This window comes from Perca flavescens, chromosome 7, assembly GCF_004354835.1.
Source record: "Perca flavescens isolate YP-PL-M2 chromosome 7, PFLA_1.0, whole genome shotgun sequence".
NCBI classification, from domain to species: domain Eukaryota; kingdom Metazoa; phylum Chordata; class Actinopteri; order Perciformes; family Percidae; genus Perca; species Perca flavescens.
The window spans coordinates 7,281,286-7,294,783 of NC_041337.1; the positions used below are offsets into that span (position 1 = coordinate 7,281,286).

The 13,498-nt window shown below is 42.5% G+C and overlaps 2 protein-coding genes across 2 annotated transcripts; both read right to left on the minus strand.

The window, feature by feature from the left end:
* Positions 1–1,629: 1,629 nt before the first annotated feature.
* ccn5 (cellular communication network factor 5) lies at positions 1,630–8,762 on the minus strand. The gene is made up of 5 exons (XM_028583404.1): positions 8,474–8,762; positions 7,048–7,264; positions 6,193–6,441; positions 4,345–4,586; positions 1,630–3,464 (listed from the first exon to the last, which is right to left on the minus strand). Exons 1-5 carry the CDS (start codon positions 8,534–8,536, stop codon positions 3,177–3,179), a joined length of 1,059 nt encoding a protein of 352 aa, XP_028439205.1. The 5' UTR covers positions 8,537–8,762; the 3' UTR covers positions 1,630–3,176.
* Positions 8,763–10,780: 2,018 nt separating this feature from the next.
* Positions 10,781–11,802, minus strand: LOC114558224 (P2Y purinoceptor 1-like). The gene has a single exon (XM_028582038.1). It carries the CDS (start codon positions 11,768–11,770, stop codon positions 10,781–10,783), a length of 990 nt encoding a protein of 329 aa, XP_028437839.1. The 5' UTR covers positions 11,771–11,802.
* Between the last annotated feature and the right edge of the window lie 1,696 nt (positions 11,803–13,498).

Here is a 13,498-nt window from a genome sequence, read left to right on the forward strand (position 1 = left end):
ATCAGAGAGAAGCGCAGTCATTTAAGTGGCACCTAAATAAGGTACCGAAAGCCGCGTTGCTATTCTGTCCGGTAGGTAATGGTCGTTAAGGCACCGGGACGTATAAAGAGCCAAAGTCACGCCCCTTCCGGTGGACCTCATGGGACCTTAACTCACAAAAAATATGAACAGTAGTGAACAGGGAGAAGCAAATTATTTTTTTATCCTGTTTGAATTGAGCCATGGATTACAAATATGATGTTCGTCAATTTAAAAGATAAGAGAAAAACCGAAGAAAGTCTCAGTTAGCCGTAGGTTTGTTACATGACCACTTAGTTTAGTGTGAAACCGCTCAGTGGACTACATCTCCCGTCTCACACAATCTACCTCACCTAGCTTGATGCTCGGCTTGCTCGCTAGCTAGCTAGCTCAGCTCTGTTAATAAACAACACATGTAACGTTATCTTAGCTGGTGTGTTTTATCCAGTCAAGTGTTTTCAGCAGATAAGCAAAAGAACAAGCAAGATCCTCTGCTCATTAGAGTAACGTTACATCCCCGGTACGATATGCACAGACATCGTAGCTTCAGCGAGACGTCATCCATGAGACATTGAAGTGTGTAGTCTTTCTAATTACGTATTTTCAGTCTTATACTTCAACAGTTTAACAATGAACGGGGACTTTCTTCGGTTGAAAAATAATGTTTTAAATTGACGAACATCATATTTGTAATCTATGGTTCAATTCAAATGGGATCAAAACATAATTATTATCTCTCCATTGACTCTCGTTCATATTTTTTCCGAATTAAGGTCCCATGGACCAGAAGTAGAAGGGCGGGACTTCGGCTCTCTATTAGCACCGGGTCTGTGCAGGTGCGATGGATCGCGTACAAACCAATAGGGTGTCGGAATGGTATATGTATGTTTATACTTCTCATCCAACCACTGTCTGCTGTAAAATAATTACTCCAGTAAAGAGAGATACGCAAGATTTCTACTTAAGTAAGGTAACAAAGTATTTGTACTTCGTTACTTGACACCTCTGGTAATATTACAGGAACTGTTTATTATAATGCTATTGTGATTGTAAAAAAAATCCTTTGTTCTTTAGCATCAGATTTATTGATCATATAATCAATAATATAGTGTGAGTACAGGGAGGCAGGCCAGTACAGCCTCTCATCAATGTTTTCATTCGTTTCTTTTTGTATGCATCCTGTCCCAGAACTGCTTGTTACTAACCTAGCTCTGGGGAGTTTACTCCCCGGAGTCCTTATGTTTCTTCTTCCCTTCAACGCCCGGCCGCGTCCTGCTGCGTCTGCTGCACCCACCCATGCTCTGCAGCGCCACGTTTCATCCCGCAACGTCCTGCTGTGACATGAACTACAACGACTACCTTCAAAGTCACTGCACTATCTTTAATGCGACTATTATCGCCATCACACCCCCAACCGGCCCCGTCAGACACCGCCTACCAAGAGTCTGGGTCTGCCAAGGTTTCTTCCTAAAAGGGAGTTTTTCCTTGCCACTGTCGCAATAGCCACTGATAATGCTTGCTCTTGAGGGAATTACTGTAATTGTTGGGGCTTTGTAAATTATAGAGTGCGGTCTAGACCTACTCTATCTGTAAAGTGTCTCGAGATAACTCTGTTATGATTTGATACTATAAATAAAATTGAATTGAATTGAATTGAATTGTATTGAATTGAATTGAAAGAAATAAAGCTATTGCAATGCCCTCATCCCCAGCAGTAGATTATTTTGTCCACAAGATGTCAGGATGTCTCATCTGGAGAGACTGAGGCACGGTGCATGCCTATGTGCAGAATTGTACAGATATCAAAAACAAAAAGCCATTAATACTAATACTAGTCATTCATTTGGCTTAATGTGTTTTATGGTATACCAAAAATGACTTCTGTGGTGCTGTGCATTTCTGTAAGCATAACATTTAACAGCTCTTTTACAAAAGGAAGAAATGCACTGCACAGTACTTATTGATGAATGAAGTAAAATGTTGGGAAAAGCTCCATACAGCATGACTATAGAAATCTGTGAATACTAATATGAAAAAATATAAATCAAAAAACACAAAAATCATTGAGAGTAAAAAATGCAAGACATATGTAAGGTATTGAGACATGTTTCACTATACATAAGAGACATCCGTCCAGAATTATTTACAACAAAACAGAAAATAAAGAAAGAAGTGCAATGTCGCAAGACTAGAAACACACAAAAACAAAACTGTACAAGCGAAGAGTTGCACTGCATCACGTCAGAAAACATTATCTGTCAACACAAGGGTTGGAGTCATTCTGTGGCAGAACTTTCTATCAAACAAACACATTTTTAAGACATTGACATTTGCTCTTAAAGACATATGTTGCTGGTAAGCAGTGTAAATATGTCTTTAAAAATATCTGTATGACCAAATTAACATTATGGCCAACTGTCCCCAATTCACAACTTGGGTCTTTTAGGTGAAAAAACTGTATTTGAATTACAAGAAATCATTTTCTTTACCCAAATACGGTAATGCAGAATTACACAAATTTAATTGGCCCATTTGGTGAGGATCCCAACCTAAATTCTGAGCTCCATATGAGCCAAAAGATTTGGAAAAAGTCAACCATGATTTTATTGTATCCGGCGTCGACTACTGGATAGTTTTGTTAAGGAGCCTCAGCATATTTTCTCTTTTGCAACTGATAATAGTCCAGAACTCAGCAGCGATGCTTTTAACAAAGACTAAATATAAATCACACATGACACCAGCTTTGGTGACTCTCTATTGGCTCCCTGTCATTTAGAGGATTGATTTTAAAATGCCACTTTTGGCATACTACTGGCATTACATGGTCAGGCACCTTTGTACTTAAAGGGTTTGCTGTGGCCTCTGACCTCTAGGAGGGAAAGTCTCAGAGGGAAAATCATTGCACATCTTTCTTAAAAACAACTTGTGATTGTACCTTTTTCCTTTAGGGGTTATACACTTATTTCTCCTTATTTTTTGTGTAGGAGTATAAAGGAATTGTTAATAAGTGCAGTTTGAGATTGTACATGTGTGAAGATCGACGTTCATCCCAAATCAATCACAGTTTTTATCGACAATTGTCATTTTGTCTTCCAAGGCACATTGATCAGAGGAAGTCTGTGTGATACGAATCAGTGAAGTCTTACTGTTCGGGGTCATCAGGGCCTGTATCCCCACAGAGCAGGGTTACTGTAAGGTGAGTAGGGGCAGTTGTTGTGACAAACACATGAGTGGATCATCATCACAGCTCGCTGCAGCAGTCTGCCTGTGGGGCAGCGGAAGGTCACCTCAGCCGTGGTGCTCTGATAAGGCGTGCAGCAGCGGGAGTCAGTGCACTGTCCGCAGTACCGCAGCTGGTAGGCCCGGGTGCTGTAGCAGCCCTGGTGAACCAGCCGAATGGGCCCTGGTGATGTGTAGCTAGCCCTGCACCGTCCCTGCTGTCCCCACTAGGAAAACAGCATGCATACACAAAAACTTAACAACACTTCACAGGGTACCTTTCAAATGGTACCTTTGTGCACAGTAGCTCTGCATTGGAGAAATATTTGAAGTTCACCCTGATCACAATAAGCATATACTCACACTTACCTTTTGTTGTAATTAGCCATGCAGAAAATTGTTCAGATTTTGTTCAGATTTGTTCCCAGAAATTATAGTTCCAGCTTTAATTGTCTCGAAACTCAGAACATAACACCATAATCATCTTTTTGTGATTTGGGTGAACTTACCATAGGGTTTTTATTAATTTTTTTTGTCTGGACTGTATTTTCCTGTTTTTGTGTCTACTGTAAGTGACTGATGTGAACAACATTCGGCAGCGGCAATACAAGCTATAATGTAAGATACTGTATTGGGCAATTGCGCACCTTGAATTTACGTCCACAAAAAGTGCTTGTTTTATCACTGACATGCTCAGATTACTGTTCTAAGTGTCTGACAACAATATGAAAGGATCCCTACAGAGGTAGAGGATCTTACTCTTAACAAAAAAGTCTATCTCTGTAGGAATCCTTTCCATAATGTTGTTAGACAAGTAGAATAATAATCTGAACCTGTCATTGACAAAAAAAGCTTTTTTAGTGGACGTACTATATTGACGATGTACATTTGTCCTATAGGATTACAGTCCGGTTCGTTGGTGCCGGTTACAGCATTCTCGCTCAATGCTGGACCAATTTCAAAGATTCTAGTTAGTTATTAGTCATTTGGACACCTCCAGGTTAAAAAAAACAACAAAATACCCTTTAAGCCATCAATGGAAGCAAATGGGATGTATGAAGAAATGGACACAGAACATACAGGCAGTAGACATAAACAAAAGCTCACCATGGGTTTCCTTGGGACGGGCTGAACTGTATGGCAAGGCCGCACTTTACAAAGTCGAGTTTCCATTTGCAGCTTGCAGGCTGGGTTCTGGTTAGAAACCCGTGTGGAGACCCCAGCCCCGCAGCTCTGGGAACAGGCGCTCCACTGGGTGCTCTGTGCCGTACAAGTGGAGGCAGGTGGGACCAGTTTGTTTAAAGGGTGATCCATCGGGAGAGCTGGCCACAGCCTGCCGGGTCTCATGGCTAAAGAAACCAAATAAAACACAGAGAAGCAAATTCAGATCACATCCACAGTTCAAGTTGCAGCATGTCCAATAGCAGGTTTTATGCCTATATTTGTTCACATTTTGACAAATTGGCAGCACCAAAAGTATGCTGAATTAATTATTACCAGTTCCTGTTTGGAATGTGTTCATGGATGTCCAGACTAAAGATGTTCCGATACCGATACCAGTATCGGAAAAGCCTCCGATACCGCCTAAAATGCCGTTACCGGTATCGGAAAGTACTGGAGTTTATGCACCGATCGGATACCACGTAATTTAGCCCTGAAGAACTCAAGAACACTGGTCTTGGATCGGTACTCAGTATCGGCCGATACACAAGTTCAGGTATCGGTATCGGGAAGCAAAAAATGGTATAGAAAATTTAAAAATGTGATGATTTCCAGGCAAGTTTTGGAGCCTCAAAGTTAGAGAACCTTGGCACTAAACTAAACTAGATGCTGATCGAACTCATTCACCTCAGTGACTCACTTCTAATCTGATTGTCTTTTTGCTCACAAAAATGTCCAATTCAAAACGAATCCAATGCTTTGGATTTTTGTGAATATAACAAAAATGTTGTTTCCCCCAAGACTAACATGTAGAAGTCATAATAATCAGCTGATCTTCAGGAATGACATTATCAAGGTTTTGTATCCAAGAACAAAATGTTCTATTGCTGCGCTCGTAAGGTTGTTTGACTCCGACAATGTTTGGAATTCCAGATGTTTTTAGAGTGGCTTCATTTCCCTAACACTCCCTCTCACATACACACACACACACACACACACACTGCCCTTTTAATGGTGTAATAGTCTCTATATGACTTCATGTTTAATTGTTACACAGCTGCTGTGGTTGTTATGAAAAAAAAATGTTTTGACTTTTCCAAAGTGAGTTATATTTGGACTTTGGGAGTTTTCCTCTGGCCGGACACTCCCCAGTTTAATGCAAAAATGCTCCAGTAAAAACTTCCAGACATGACCACCAGTGACAAACCTCATTAAAATGATGGGACGATAATGTTGCCATATGGACTGATCGTCAATGTATCTGTAGCTGAGAAATCCGGTGATACTGTATATGGAAATACATCTGACTCTGGAAAATATCTCGTAAATAGCCAGCTCTGATGTCAGGATGAAATTAAAAGGAATAGTCCGACATTTTGGCAAACACACTCATTTGCTTTCTTGCAAAGAATTTGGCAAGAAGATCACTACCACTCTTATGTCTGCTCGTTAAATATGAAGCTTACAGCCAGGAGACAGTTAGCTTACATTAGCTTAGCATAAAGACTGGAAACAGGTGGGAACTAATTGTTTTGTTGTTCACTTTGGGTTTTGTACGGCTTAAACAAACAAGTTAAAAGATGGTAATCAGTGAGCTTTAGAGGAGCTGGTAGGCAGATTTTTTATTTTTATTTTACCTTTGGACAGTACGGACTAGTTATGCTAAGCTAAGCTAATCTGCTACTGGATGTAGCTTCATATGTACTGTACAGACATGAGAGTTGCATCTATCTACTGGGGAGTTGATGGGTTGATTTAACCCTCATAAGTCCCGCCTCCACCTGTAGAGTTTACCTGTGATGGCGTCCTGAAAGACTGTGTTCTCCAGGTTTTCACACACCCATTCCTTGCAGCATTTCCCCGGTAGCCGGATATGTTGTGGGTTGGGACAGTCCGGAGTGGGAAGACGGCCATTTAGAGGACAGGCTGGCACACAGCTCACCCCTCCGCCTCTGCAGTGGCAGTAGGTGTCACAGGAGGGCTGAAAGGACTGGCCCTCGCGGTAAGTGATGCCGTTGACTTCGCAGCGCAGATCCTCCTGACCTGTGAGGACACACACAGCACAGACGGCGTCTTAACTTTCTCCACCCCACCTGCACCTCGGACTGACGCGGGAAACTTAATCAGGAAGTGAAAGGATTGGATTAGGATGAAGGGAGAGGGGGGAGGTGGATGGATGCAGAGGGAAATGAATGAGAGAGAGAGAGAGAGAGAGAGAGAGAGAGAGAGAGGGAGAGAGAGAGAGAGAGGTGAGGACACAGGAGCTGCTGTCCCTGCCAATGGTTGTGTAGTTTTATGGGAAAAACAGGCCTCTCCACTGAGTAACTGCCGCGTCTGTTCTTCAATCCGTTAAGTGTTGTCTCTGCAATCTATCATGCTGCTCAAAGCACAATCATTAGAGCAAATGTGTCAACAGCAGTCCTGGAAATAGAAGTTGAAAGGTTTTGGAGTTCTGGCAGAGCGCCGCCGCCCGGCAGGCCGTCCCTGAGCTCGGCTGAGCACACTCTAAACATGAAGTGTCTGTTTGTCCCGCTCGTGCAGACCGACTGAGGCTCTATCGCCTCCTCCCCTGTGTGTCCGCTTCACTCTGTCCTACCCACCCAAACATGGCTACCCCGGGGTTGTTTGCTTGTTAGAAGAGGCACTCACTGACACACTCCCCGGGGTCTCCGGGGAAGCTGGCGCTGTAGTCGCACTGCAGTCCTCTCTGGCTGTCGCAGGGAACCATCTCGGTGCAGGGCTCGCCCCGCTGCCGGGCACACACCTGGCAGCAGCGGCAGCCATCCAGCACCAGCGGGACTCCTGAGGGACACTGGGGCACAGAAGTGGGGCAAAGGCAGGGCCTGTCACACAGCTGGCACAGCACCTGCAGGGACAACACACATGGGAACGGAGAACATCATTATCATCATACCAATTCTCATATTCGTCAGCTGAATCATTATCCTCATGAGTAAGGAAAATATTATTGGTATCCGACACAGTCAGGCAGGCCAAACCACCGTTTCCAATTACATGTCTCTGGCGGAGCCAAAACACAGGCGAAATCTGGATGAGCCCAGTTTCACCTAACCAGAGCAGGTTTTGTTGCTCTGTATAGAAATACAGACCGAATTCAGACTCGACAAGATAATGCTGCTGTATTGTAATTTTACAAGCACACACTGCAAGAACATTACACGTTATTTCTGTACTGTTAATCAACCAGAGAGCAGGATGATAATGTGGAAGAGAAAAATAAATATGCAGACAATCTGGTGTTATGGAGTCATGTCGACAAGTTAATTTACGTATCTTTAGGGCTGTAATAATCAGAAATAGTCAGTTACAGAAAATAATTCGTCAACAATTTTGATATTTCTCACTCTTTTGATTCGGTTTTCAAGCACAAATGCCAACAATGATCTACTTCCCTTCTCAAATGTGAGGATTTGTCTTGTGTGATCATAAACTAGAATATCTTTTTGGTTTTGTGACGGCTAGTCGGACTAAACAAGCAACTTTATGATATCACCTTGGGGTGTAGTAAACTGTGATGGGAATGTTTCACTATTTTCTGACATTTGATAGGCCAAACAACTAATCAAATAATCAGGATAATAATGAACAGGTATTAAAAAGCTACAGTTAACAAGTTAGAATTGTTATGGTCCTACTTGTCTTATCATATAGCCATATGTTGTACACTGTGACCTTATTTCTGTCCAGACAGGACAACTATCATCCCTCTTTTCTTCATTTCAAAACAGGGTAGACAAGCAGATGTTTCTCCACACATAAAACAAATAAAATAACTATAATAACTTATGGATAAATGATCACACTAAGACTACGTCTGTGATTTCCTGCACAGAAATGCTCTTTGAAAATATGAATCAATCTTGTAACAATAAAGTGAGCCTAGAAAAATCACACATCTTTCAGACCTAGGGTCACACACACACACACACACACACACACACACACACACACACACACACACACACACACACACACACACACACACAAACACGCACACACACTCACTAATCTAATTCAGAACCAACCACTGTAAGGAAGCAGGAACAGGCCTCACCTGTGTAGCCACACACAGCAGTCCAGCCAGAGCTATCACACAGTCGCACAGCAGTCGGTCCATGGGGGCTTGTGTTCGTTGCTGATGGAGCTCCGTCTGTCTCACTAACCTGTGTGACGCTGTTTGCTAACTGCTCATTCTTGCGCCTGCTGACATTTATAAAGTCTGGACTCTGATGTCACAGTCTGACTACCGTGTAAACAGCCGCTGGACCGGCATCAGAAATGTTTCACATTCCTCCTCCCTGCTGCCCATTTCCACTTCCAGACACACACACACACACACCTCCACCCCCAAGTCTTTCCCCTCGTTTTCCTCTCCTCCCTCTCTTTCCAGTCTTGTGGCGCTCTAAGTTTACACAGCTTCACACGAGCTGAGGGGAGAAAAATACATTAGCCCAGTTGTCTACAAGTCAAACAACCTCCGGGGCTTTTGTGGTGATGATTCCTGATTTAAGTTGATGAGATTTTTTATCTTGCTGATGTTTTTACAAGCTGCCGCTCCACTGTATGGTGAGTCAGATATAGTAGATGAACTTTTCAAAGGACAGATATAGAGCAGATATTTCCACTATTTCATTTTTTCATCCCCAAACCTAAAATACTCCCTAAAGTCCCCAGTGTGTAACTTCAGCCAGACTTCAAAGAGATGAAATCCTTCGCTTACCCTCTGGTTTACATGGTGTAAGGGCAGCAGGTCTGAGGTTAGCTTGAACTTGAATCATCGCAATGTCTCTTCTATTGTGAGAAAAGCTTTCCTCTGAAGAGAATTTAAACAGGACACATCCTGCTCAACAGTGTGGTTCCGGAAGGAAAAATCACATTCATTTTCTCCGTAAGGATTTCAGATGATTATCAGCCAAAATGTCTAAACCCTCTGAGGTAGACTGACCACGAGCTATGAGGTTGTAAACAGAAAGTTTCTGCTCCTGTAGAAGCTAGAAGTCCGTATGAAATAAACCTTTTTATATGCATTTTATTTCTTAAGAAGAAATACTACACAACCCACAATCCTATAAGCATAACGACATTTCTGATTTGTAGAACTCGCTGTTACCATGCGAATGTTTACCGTACCCGCTGGCGATATTACCAAAGCCTGTCTACGGAAAGCCTTTTCACTCCCTATTCAGCCCCATTGTACCGAATTTGGTTGCAGTTCCACCAGAGTTCCACTGGGGGTGATCACGAGCGAGTGCAAAATGAATGGGACTATATGGAGCTGGACGGCTGATTGTTGTTGAGAAATCTCAGATTTGATTGTAGTTTTTGCAAGTTCAACGTGGATCATAGGTTGAAAGTTGAATGAACGAGTACTTATGTCCTTTCAATTTCTTACAGGTTGAGTCGTTATAACACGTCCATAACACGCTAGCATTCTGCTAATGAATGCTGATTGTTCAGTGAAGGACTGATTACGAACAGAGATCCCGCTTGATGGCATCTGAAGCGGAACCAGAATGTCAGAGTGAATATTTCGGCGTGGTCTTTAAAACATTAGCAAACCTCTTTCTAGCACGTGTATTAACAGGGAGAGCCTACCTGTCAGCTGTGTTATCGATGCCTCGAGAGAGAAAAAAGGAAGTGACTCAGTCAGCTTGTCGTAAAGCAGTATCTCCGGCTGTACGATGTGTATGACATCATTGACATTTTAAAAGGCTTTTTAGAACAAAAATGCGACTTTAAAAAAATCACCCAGCATTGTGTATTTTCTTTGCCTCCCCTTTCAAATGCAACATTCAAATTTCTAGACAAAAAATGATATCCTATTATATCCATTCATTCTGCACTGGCCCATGAGCGCCCTATAGGGGAACCAGAGTGGAACTGCAACCAGTTCAGAAGCCGGAAGTATTGAGAGAGTGGAACGTCTTCCCTTATTAGAAATTCTTTGATATTACGAATTCCACTATGACCCCTCCCCTTCAACAGCATTTATTGGCCAGGCGTCCATGCTTACGCAAGGTAACGTAACCCCATTTGTTCAGGTCCTATCCTCTGACCAATCGGCTATCCTAACCTTAAACAAACAAGGTCAAATGCCTAACCCCAACCAATCGTGCTGCTTCGTAGTGCACGTCTTGACGTGGCCATAGTGGGATTCGTAATTTTGCCAGCCGGCGGCTCCAGCCTGCGCCCTCTGACCTCTATAACCCCTCTACATTTACAATGACGGGTGATTGGGCTTATTGGGTTTACGATTATGACAACAAATACAAAGAAATGTCATGACAGAAAACATTATAGTGTAAAACCTTGAGATAACCACATTTTCACACAAATGCTTTTTACAGTAAAGTTTTAACATTCAATAACCTCCATCTGTGATTTGTGCTAAAGGCACACCAGCAGAGTTTGTTGGAGGCGGACGGCTGAACATCTGACGAGCTTGCTGGAGCAGCTGTCTGAGCTGAGCAGGAATATCTTCATTTCCATGGAGGTAAACCAGAGGGTTGAGAGCACTGTTCAGACACACAAGGCCACGACTTATCTGACGAGCAATGTAGACTCCATTAGACCATTCACGGCATATCTTCTGATTTTGCAGAACTCTTGACCAGAGGTTGAGGTTCTTCAGTACATGATAGGGGATGTAACAAACAGAGAAGAGAAGAATCACGATGAACAACAACTTCAAACTTCTCTGTTTCAGTACCTTGTGAGTGATATTTGTGCGGCAGAGAACGACAATCACATGTCCATAGCAGCCCAGTGTGATGAGCAATGGGATACAAAACCCAGTGAATGTCCATCCAAGGCTGTATTTAATGTATTCATCCACATAGATGTCAGAGGTGGTATCAAAGCATTGCTCAGTGTTGTTTCCAAATGTTTTGCTGTAGAACATGTCTGGAAGACTTTGAACGCTGACTAAAAACCAAACCATGACTGAGATCCCCACAGAGTGAGTGAGCGTTATTCTTCCCATCACTCTCATTGGATGGACAATAGCCAGGAACCTGTACACACTTATACATGTAAGGAACCCGATACTGCCATATAAATTCAGGTTGAAGCAGAATCGTGTTATCTTGCAGAATGCGTCTCCAAAGATCCACTTTCTCTCCACAAAATAGTACACCACCAAAAATGGGAGTGTGAGCAGGTATAGAATATCAGCAAGTCCGAGATTGAGAACAAAAACATTGATGATCTTTAGTTTCTTCCATCTGTGCAGCAAAGACTTCAATCCCCATCCATTAGCTACCAGGCCAATGATGAAGACTAAGATGTAAACAGGAGGCAGGAATCTGCCTGTAAAGTCAAAGCTGATACCTTGACAAGATCCGTTCGTCATTGTCTTCTGGACAGTTAGTACAGTTCCTTCTCTTGCTGGGTTTGAAATAGAATAGATAGAAACAGAGTCAAAGCATCTGTGGTTCAGAGAATATTTCCTGTTCTATGCCTCACCCTTGACATACATTTGGGTTCCTGCACTTGCTGCTATCCAGGAAACAACACGGGTTGGCTGGTTTGTCAGATTCTTTTTAATTGAAAATATAAAATTAAAAGTCATCTACGGGAGCCCAAGTAACAGCTTCTACTACAATTACAGGTTTATATGTACTTGTGCTGCCTTACATGTAGTTTTATGGTCATGATTAATCTTGTAGCTGGTTGGCTTGGTTCCAGGCTTAAAACTCTTTATAAAAGCATTTAATGAAACGTCAATGGAGCTATTAAACGGGGTGACCGTCCATGTTAAGCTCTATTAGACACGCAACAGAGCTGAGCTGCTGTTAGTGCAGAGGCAGCAGTGCTAACAACGTGACTGAAGCAGTTCAGGATACACAGTGTAAGTTTTAAACAGCCATCTTTGTTTGCATGTGTGTTATGTCTGAGACTGTCCAAGAACACTCTACAGCCATGCTAGCAGCTCCGTGAGGCTGTACTAAGGCACAGCTAGGGGCGTTTCTAGGACTTGAGGAGGTTCAGGGCTTAGCCTGGACCAATTTAACTAAATGCAATGCAAAACGGGGATTGGCTTGCCCAGCTTGTTCATAGCCAGTGCATGTTTATTTTAGCTGTTTTACACAGTACACAAACACAACACATCTGCCGCAGCACATCCACAGCAGATCGCGTCAATTATAAACCTGAACCTGCACAGACCACGGAAGCCACACTGCTCATCTCTATTTTTACAGCGAGACTGGAAACTAAAGCGTCACACGGGTCTGCTTCAGAGCTCTGTGTGTTTGAATCTGAACCGTAGAGTGTAAATGTCACGTCACAGGAACTTCAAACAAAATCATTAGTATTGTGCTCCTAAACTTTGTGTTAATGGCATAAAGCTTTAGAATAATTTGGCTATGATGCCTCCAAAAATTACAGCTTTCCTTACATAGAGACAGTTGCTAGCAACAAAAACAACACGTTGGTCAGACCCCGCATGTACCTGCCCGTTCTATTTCGCCTAAATATACTGGACAAAAAGAAAAGTCAGGGGTTCAGCAAAGTTATTACTATTCATCCTGAGAGGGGACATGAATGTATGTACCATATTGCATGGTAATCCATCCAGTGGTTGTGGAGACATTTCACTCAAAACCACAAATATCAAGCTCATGGTGGCGCTAGAGGAAAGGTCAGAGGATCACCAAAGTCACTGAGATACATCCTCTGGGGACCATGACTTTCTGTACCAACTTTTGCTCTAATCCATCCAAATAAATGTTGAGATGTTCCACTGGATAAGTGACATTTCTAAACTGCTGGTGGCACTAGATAAAAAGTCAGAGGATCACCAAAGTCATATGGATTCATCCTCTGGGTACCATGAATGTCTGTACCAAATTTCACGGCAATCCATCCAATAATTGTTAATACATTTCAGTCTGAATCAAACTGATGGAACGAAAGACAGACATTGCCTTCCCTAGATCAGCTTGTGTTGCACAACTACGTACATGTCATGCAACATGTTACAAGGAAGCCACAATATGCCTGAATCTAAACACCATAGCAAAAGGACCACAAGTCACTGAAACAGAAAGTTAGCCATTCTTGGTTAAGGGATTCAGTC